Source organism: Vulpes vulpes, chromosome 15 (assembly GCF_048418805.1).
Source record: "Vulpes vulpes isolate BD-2025 chromosome 15, VulVul3, whole genome shotgun sequence".
Classification (NCBI taxonomy): domain Eukaryota; kingdom Metazoa; phylum Chordata; class Mammalia; order Carnivora; family Canidae; genus Vulpes; species Vulpes vulpes.
The window spans coordinates 104411339-104420861 of NC_132794.1; the positions used below are offsets into that span (position 1 = coordinate 104411339).

At 33.8% G+C, this 9523-nt stretch overlaps 1 protein-coding gene across 1 annotated transcript in view; it reads left to right on the plus strand.

Annotated features, from left to right (window-relative positions):
* Positions 1–569, plus strand: part of CCDC172 (coiled-coil domain containing 172) — a 55929-nt gene extending 55360 nt beyond the window's left edge. Inside the window, exon 8 of the mRNA XM_025995929.2 lies at positions 504–569. Within this exon, the coding sequence (XP_025851714.1) occupies positions 504–539 (36 nt within the window). The 3' untranslated portion in view covers positions 540–569. The remainder of the gene's footprint in view (positions 1–503) is intronic.
* The last annotated feature ends 8954 nt before the right edge of the window (positions 570–9523 follow it).

Sequence of the window (9523 nt, forward strand, 5' to 3'; positions counted from 1 at the left end):
GAGTTTAACTATCATAATGCTTAAAAGCTTTTTTGTTTTTGATAGGCATAAATTATACTTTTATTATATTTGATCCTAAAACTTTCTTATTACAGATTTTTATGATCTCAAGAACTTTGGATTCAATTATTGGAAACTTATTTTCAGATTGTGTGGGAGCACTTTAAATTGCTTTTAACCTCTTACTTTGGTTGTTTATAAAATGAATGCAGTATTTGCCATGCTCTATTCTAATGGAAGACATATATAGCTAGCTTTAAAATATGTTAAAATGTAATTTTAATTTAGTACATTACATTTTGTTTCATATTTATTTTCTGTAAACATCTTTTGTTTAAAATGTTCCAATAGCTTATGTCAGGATTTGTATTTTTTTATTAAAATTTTCAAAAATAAAATTTAGAAAAGCCCAGTTATTGTGCTAAATTTACAGGAACCTTATGGAACTCCTTCATTAAGAATTTCATTTTCCTCATAAATAATTATTATATTTTTCATTTCAGACATTGGCACAGAAAGATCTTCAGGAAAACAAATAACTTGTGGAGAGTTGACCAAAGCTATCCAAGGTTTGATCAAAACATCTTAGAATCAAATCTTTGTGATAGACAAACGATACCCATTACAACAGATTTTTGTGGAAAACGTGAGGTCCAGAATGTTCAAAGTTGTTGATATCTAGAATTGGTAGATTAGCACTTTAAAAATGTAATTTTTTGTCTTGTTATTTGCTGGAACTTTAAAGCGTCTTATGGGGATTTGATTTTATTTCTAAAGGCAGAAAAAAGCACAGGTAGATACTGTGTTCTCCAACTTATCTCCCCTGACCCTTAAGCTGATCTGTACTTTCTGATGTTCATTTTTTGTTGCAGTTTACCTTGGGTCTAATCAAACACTGGGAGAGAGAAATGATCAGATTATTGACTCAATTTTGTCGATGCCATTTCCACCAAAAAGATGTTCACTTTCATTTTAATCCTTCTCTCACCATAAGATGTCTGTTGACAGAAGTACTCAGAAAGAAGCCTTTCATCTGCAAAAGCCAGTTTTCTCCCCTTTTCTCTAGGTGTGTCTGTGGAGTTAAGTCTGAGGTGCCTGCAGCCTTGGCCAGCGTATGTGCCTGCCAGTTTTCTTCCTGATGCCGATGTTGGTGGAATGAAATAAGTCATCTATTTGGGGATGTACATAATCTCCTGAGGGCTCTCAGGATTCATTTTCGCTGAAGCATGGCAACTACAACTCATGTTTGAATCAAACTTGGTATTCCCACCAAATTTGCAACGTTATATAGCTTTCTGTGATTGACCATCCTGTCTAGGAAGAAAGGTGTATATACTTCTTACTAGTTTCTAAAAAAGTGCATTGAAACTGTTCAACAAGGCCTTTTAAGGGAGCTGGGACTAGGGAGGGGAGCAAAACCTGTTTGGGGACATATTTCAAAGTACTGAGTGCAAATGCTAGAATCGTGTTTTCTTTTGTGGTTATAGTTGAATGAGTTTAACATCAACTATGAAATGTTTTAAACGTCTTCTCTCTACTGATGGTAAGGTGGTCTAGTTCCAGACCAATGCTTACTTTGGCATAGCTTTCTTTGTATGTTGTTTTACACTTTTATTTTTTAAAAATTAGTAAACTTAAAACTCTCCTTTGAGATGTGTAGCAATTGCCATCTGTTTAAATAATTTGCATTTTCAGAAGTAATTTCTTATTTTGATTTCTTAAATATTTGATAGTAAATTACTTTTGCTTAAGAAGAAAAAAAATTAATGGTACCAGGGAATTACATTCTATTTTATATGCAAATATAGAGTAGGAAATGGTTATTGGGATTAGTCATGACTTCAGTTCTGTCTTATTTTATTCCATTTATCTAAATTCTAAGTCTCATGACTATCTACTTATTAAATTTGTATTATTACTATTAATATGCAGATTGAGTTTACACATAAAGCCTTTTTCACTTACCAGTAATTTTTGTTCGATATTGGTTTTGTAGCTAAACATTAATGTGAATTACAGATCTGCCACATATTTGCATAACACATAATGACACATATGCAGAATAAACTTTTATTGATACAACTATCTTTTCATATGTGTATCATACAGGATATCTGGATTAAATATTCAGTAATGGAATCAGGATCCAAATAAACTGAATTTGAGAAAAAATATGGAAGATTCGGTATTTTCATTGTTTCAAAATGCATATTCTAAGATTTAAACTAACTTTCAAACAATCAAATGTATGATTAATTTAACACTACATAGTAGAGTCGTTTAAATCACTACCCATGAGATAACAAGTCAAAATAACTGGGACTACTAGAATCAATGTAATCAAAGGAACAGGTTCACTGAACAAAGGAAATATAACAATCAATAGAAATCACAGTGTGCTAAACTAAACTGCACTGTCAATGTAATATATCAGCAGTAGATTTGGTCCACTTTTAGTTTTTTTTTTTTTAAGACAGTATTTATAAACCTCTTAAGTAGGAAAAATAACTGAAATTTCTGGGTAAAAAATGTGTCTCAGACTGACTATAATTATTCTGGAAGCAAGACTTTGGCTATACAGAAAGGCAGTTTTTAAATGGATGTTCATTCAGTAAGCAAATAATTCACTAAATTTTCCTTATACTTAGTTATAGCCAAGGCTCAAACTAACCCAGAGTAATAGTGATGCTGCAGGTGCTAGGCATGCTACTGTAGGTCTTTAGTGTGACAGAAGTTCTTTCAGAAGCAACTTTCTAATTCTCAGCTCTCCGTTGGGGATAATATGAGGATGTATAGATAGTTTGCTGCATATTTTTCCTGCTGATTAATGGCACCACTTGGCTAGGGAAAAAACAGCAGCAAAATTATAGGATGTGGAGCGTGACAACTAGACTAGACATTCCTTTTTTCCTTCTCTGGCCTGATTATTGAAATGGAAGGAAAAATCAAAGAAAAGGAAAAGCTTTAGGTATATACAATTATGAAGATTTCTATGCTACCCATTGTCTTGTCAAAAGTAGTGTTTTCTCCTGTAAAAGAAACGAAAACTGAGGAGTATTTTGTCTACCTATCTTTTTTCTCCTTGAACCCTGAAAAACCATGATGAGACTGTTAAAAAGTCCAAGATAAGGTATATACAATCAAGAAGATTTCTATGCTACCCATTGTCTTGTCAAAAGTAGTGTTTTCTCCTGTAAAAGAAACAAAAATTGAGGAGTACTTTGTCTACCTGTCTTTTTTTCTCCTTGAACCCCCAAAAACCATGATGAGATTGTTAAAAGTCCAAGATAAGGTTGAAGTCATAGAATTATATGAACTAGAATATAGAAGTGTCTTAAAGCAGAGACAATTGCTATTGGTAATTTATGTTAGAGTAGAAATTATGCTGTGAAAAATCTACCCTCTTACGAGAAGGATAATTCAGTTGGCTGGCTGCAGATGGGCCGATACCATGCACTGGTCAGGCCCTTGCACTGGGCAGCTTACACTGAGGACAAAGTCCCTTTCTATTTCATACCAATAAATCATACATAACTGTGTCACGTTATTATGAATAAGTCGTTTATCTGCAGTCCAGAAGATAGGAGCAGTTCAGTGACATGATTAGAAATAAATAGGATATGATTTTTAATCCTGGGTGCACAAGGGTAAGGTGTACTGTCATTCAAATATTTATTTATAGCATAACATTTGAAATGTGAAGTTGTTCAATGTTCTAAAAAATATTTTAATATTTGAAACAGATCTTTTTTAGGTCAACTTTTATGTTTCTTCTTGACTCCTCTTCTCTCCTTTGTCATTCTGAAAAACCAAAATGAAGCAAATACATTTGCCTTTCAGAGTCTAGTTCAGAACATTTTCTGTCAAGGGAATTTTTTTCACGATGTGAACTAAAAAAAATGAAAAATATTTTTTGTCATTAGCCTGAAGCAGGGATTAAGTCTTGGAGTTTTGTGGCCCTTTTATCTTAAGACAACAATTTTTTTTTTTCTTAATGGAAGAACGGGGAAGATGAAATTATCTTTGAAAATGTCAGAGGTGGGAATGTACAGTTAATTGCATTTATACTTTCTAAACATTATATTTTCAAGTTAAGTTTTTGCTTGGCTTGCTAATGATCTAATCATCATGCTGCTGAAGAAGCCTTATTTTTTTATTTACCTTCCTGACACTTGACCAAAAGATAATACTGAGATAGCACTGACCAATAGATGAAGGAAACAATGTGATCACTTTCCCCATTCTGTAAGGGAGTACAGGGATTCCATTTATTTATTTGTTGTTGTTCATTATACTGATGGTCACATTCATTAACATGAGGAAACATTTTTGCAGGATAATGCTGGTTGTAAGAACATATTTACTTTGACTGGAGGGAAAAGAAAGGAAGCATTACAAAGAAAGCCATGACTGAGGGTAAAATGCTCTCCTAGCTGCTGCTGTGAAAACTATCAAGAGCAAAGCTGTCAGAACCGAAAGCTTATTTAAACAACTGCTTTTGATACATAGCACATTTATCTTTAAAAGACCTTTATGAAATTGACAGCACCAGAATTCAAATGTCTGGGAAAATAAAGAGTAAGTAAAAATGTGAAATTAATAACAATGACTGATGTAAGTTGCTGTGCAAAACAAGGCCCATGGAGGAGAGAGAAATTATTTTCTTTCTTATAACTAGAAAAGCTATACTACTCTATTAATTCTAAGTTAATTATTTTCATACTTGTAATAAATTGTCATCCTAATTAGTTGGTAAATAAAATCTTGTTAAAATAAAATCCTCTTAATCTACATTTAATAGATGCAAATACAATTACTAATGAATATTTCTGGATATGGCTTTGTGATTGCTGAGAGAAAGTATTTGCAAATTCAAATCACCATCAAATGGGGTGGTTGTTGATAGTTTTTGTGGACTTTAGACAAGGAAGCTTCTGGTTGGGAATGGGTGATATGGGAGTAATCCTAAGGTCAGTATAATGTCAGCTTTAAAATCTGTCATCAATTAAAATTTGTAAAATATCAAGGTTATATTTATAAAATCAATTTTATCCAATAAAACTAGAGCTCTTTATTGAGATTCTAGTTGGAGCCTAAGCATATATTCCAGTGTTTGTAGGAAGAACTGAGATTTTGATTGATGATCTGTTTTGTGTGAAGTCACAGAGGGCAATGGGTCCCCTTATTTACAGTTTAATTCCTTGGGCTTCATTTCCAACAACGTTAAAAATACATTGCTTTTGAAAAAATGCTTATAATAAAGTCTTATATAACAGGTAAATATTAGAAGATAAGAGAACTTTGAGAATCATTTAAATCATCCTTTTGGTACCAGAAAACACTGATGAATCAGTACATGTAAATCATTAAGAGCATCTTTTACTCTCTATGAGGAGTAAAGGGCAAATCGGTACAAAACAGACTCAAGTGTTACTGAAAATTCACCTCCTGGATATCTCTTGAAATTAATTAATTCACCCCACTTTGTTACATTTTGTACAGATTTATTTTTTTCAGTGTTACCCTGTGGTCATTGATAATTTAAGGTGATAACCTAAGGGATGGCACCTTCTTAAAATACCAAATAATAAGAGTTATATTCATTTTTCAGTACTTGATAAGACAGGATTGTGAATAGAAAACTTATAGAGATATAAAAGAATCTCTGATTACCTGAAATTAGTGCTCTTGTTCATTTCTTTCTGTTCCCCTTCTATTCCATCCACCATCCCTCCTTCCTCCCTCCCTCCCTCCCTTCCTCCCTCCCTTCCTTCCTTCCTTCCTTCCTTCCTTCCTTCCTTCCTTCCTTCCTTCCTTCTATCCTGGTTCTTATCTACCTCTTAAATTCATATCATGCCACTCTCCTCCTTGAAAATTCCTCTCCAGCCACACTGGTTTTTCTGCTCTGGCCTTGGGATCATTTTGGGAACTGTCTCTTCTGCGTGGGACGCTCCTCTTCCTGATCTCTGTAAGACTGCCTGCTCTGTCATTCAAGTGTCAACCGAGATGTCACTTCCTCTGAGAAGCCCTCCTTTAAGCAGTCAATCTAAAGTAGTTACTTGGTCACATTATCACACACTCAAGTTTAATGCTCTTCATACTATTTGTCATTTCTGATACATTTCTTGTTTGTTGTTTTTTTTTTCTATTTCTAACCACTGAAACGCAAGTTCTTTTTTTTAAATAATAAATTTATTTTTTATTGGTGTTCAATTTGCCAACATAGAGAATAATACCCTGTGCTCATTCCGTCAAGTGCCCCCCTCAGTGCCTGTCACCCCCACCCCCCGCCCTCCTCCCCTTCCACCACCCCTAGTTCATTTCCCAGAGTTAGGAGTCTTCATGTTCTGTCTCCCTTTCTGATATTTCCTACCCATTTCTTCTCCCTTCCCTTCTATTCCCTTTCACTATTATTTATATTCCCCAAATGAATGAGAACATATAATGTTTGTCCTTCTCTGATTGACTCATTTCACTCAGCATAATACCCTCCAGTTCCATCCACGTGAAACACAAGTTCTATGAGAGCAAGGGTATTGTTAGTCTTATGCACCACTTTTTCTTCTCAAAGCCTGGAACAATGTTGGCATTTAGGAAGTGTTCAATAAATGTATGCTAAAATATGGCTTGAATTACCTTGTTCATTTAACACATATTTATTAATTGAGAATTTAAGTATAAATTATTGCTTCTCTAGTTAAAGAAGTTGACTTCATTTATTGTTGATTATTTCTTGGTTGAATTATTCATTTTTTTTTATTTTCTGAGACCCTGTTTTTTATTTTCTGAGACCCTGTTTACTTAGCTAAAAATTGGCAGTAATAATGTTTGCTAATTTCAGAACCTATCTTTATAGAACAATCAATAAAAGCATTGAAAGGAAACCAGAAGAAAATAATGATCCCATATCCCATCATGGAAAAAGTTTGTGGGTCTCTCAATGTTTACTTACAGCTTTCTATTATCAAGCTGTTGATTGGCAGGTAATGGCTTTGAATGCTTACTTTCCACCGGCTACTAGAATAGGAAGTGAAAATTGTAAGTTGCTTGCAAGCTATGAATGTGCATTAGAGTAGCTTAAAAGCATTATTTCTCCATGGTAATAGAAAATTTTGAAATGCATTTGCTTCTGACTATGATTTATTCGGTCTTTCTGGTCTGAAATACAAAGTTTAAGCAATCCTGTTTTTATTCAGCACCATATTTAGAAAAATGTGTGAGTGCCATCTGCTGGATTTCTTTGGTACCACTTTGAACAAGATGAGAAAACTTGGAGGAAGTTTGAGAATGACAAATCCTTGTAAACAAGTGATCCTTCCTTCCTTTCTCTTATTCTTTCCTTCCTTTATTCCCTCCTTCCCCATTTATGTAGCTATAAAATTCCAATTGTTCCATATATAATTTTCAAATATGATACAAATTTTCAAATTAGTATCACACATATATATATCCAAGAGAAAATATAAAGTTTTAGGGCTCTAAAAGTGAAATTTTAGTAATATTGCTGTTTCTACTTTTGCTAGTGTTAAAAGAACCTAATTGGTTTAATCAAGACATTTTCTTTATTTTTGAGTTTAAAAAAAATAGAAGACTTTTGCTCTGAGACCACTAAAAAATTGGTGTAAAATCAAATTGCTGATTATTTATACAACTTCTGAGTCTTAATCTGATTGTTTAGAGTTTGTCATTAATCTTCAAAGATTGTGAAGTGCATTGTTCGTTCATCAAATGAAGTGAAGTCATTCTACTTAAGATCTTTGGCAATTGATCTGCCAAGCACCTTTACCACCAGATATGTGTTTTCTTTAGAGATTTACTTTAAAATTCCCATCTCTTTATCATTTATCATCTACAGAATTCATGTTGTTTCATTAATTAAGTGATTGAAATATTATCTAGCACATTTCTGTTGATGAAGGGAAATTGGGGTGAATCTCTGTTGACTCCAAGAATATCCTAATAGTCGAATATTTGACAGTATTTCATGTGTTCAATCCATCACCAAATCTTGTTCCCACCTTCAAAATATATGCAGAATCTGGGAGCTCTTGTCATCGCAGCATGGCTACCACCCCCGCGTAGTTTCCTGACACTTCCGGCCTTTCTTTTATGCTTTGTCTCTTAGCACTTATCCTATTATTTTTCTTATTTATAAATGTTGTCATGTTCACTATCTTTCAGACTAGAATATAAGCTTCATGAAATTCTCTTTTTCACTATCTCCCCATTGCATAGAATGGTGTTTGACACATAATATATACTCATGCAGCTTATTTCTTAAATGAATGGATTTACTTTAAGCTATTTTCCTCTTTCTCAAATAAAATATTTTATAAATTATTGAGTAGGGATATATTCTTGGTGCTTCTGTCAACTCTTAAATTATAATGTCCAAGTAAGTATAATCTCTGCCACTTACATGCATGCAGATTGACTATATATATATCACTACATTTTAAGGTAAAAAATGAATACCTACTAAACAAGAAATCATGATAATTGTGATATGGGACCAAAGGTGACTAAGATGTGGCCCTTTTATTTACAGAACTTGTACTTCTCTCTGAGGATTGTTAAAGGTTTATGATGAATGACAAAACAATTCAGACTCAGAGCTGCTAGAATTATTCTTCAAAGAATAGGAGATGGTTTTGTTTTTGTTGCACTTTGCTGATTTTTCTGAGGGGCATCAGTAAAACTTGGCAGTGATTCTTGAGGAGTTTGGTGTTTTTCCTGATCCATGAACACTTGTGTGTGTTCTGGACTTAGAGTTCAAATTCCATTTTTGATTTCTCATGCTAGGTACTTTACATAAACCAGCTCTAATCTTTACCACTATCTTAAAAAACAGGAATGTTGGTAGTTGTTTCACAGCCAAGAAACCGGAGGCTGCAAGCCTAAGCAAAATACCAAGATAATGCAGTGACAATTTCCAGGAAGATTTGAACCCAGGACTACCTAAATTCAATCCTCTCTAATAAATGCCATCTTTCCCAATTCAGAATACATAGGGACCAATTTGCCTGGATTTAGAAATGCAACAGTGATTTTCTTTTCATAGATGAAGAAAGCAGTTAACTAGGTACTAGGGATGTTTCAGCTACCTCTCCAGTGGTGGCCCCTGCTTTCTCCTTCCCAGAAAGTTTGGAGGTAATTGGAATACAGATATTCATTTCTTTCAGGTATTGCACAAGTATCTCTTTCTCTGTCAAGTGTCTCCTTGTACCATGAAGCAAATGGAGCGTGCCATCTGTGCCCCACTGAACCTTTACTCAATGTGCATTATAGTATAGTATCTGGCAGTGGTATAATTGTTAGCCTCCTCTGGATTGTGAACTATATGAGGACAAGAATTTTCATTTATCTTTGGATTTTGAACTCTATCAAAGTGCCTTGCACGTTGCAGGTACCCAGTAAATGTGGAAGACTTCATGCATATGATTAACTTCCACTTCACATACTTAGTGGGTTAAGTTTTATAGATTGGCCTGACACCTAATCATCTTAGTAATCTTGGTGAGAG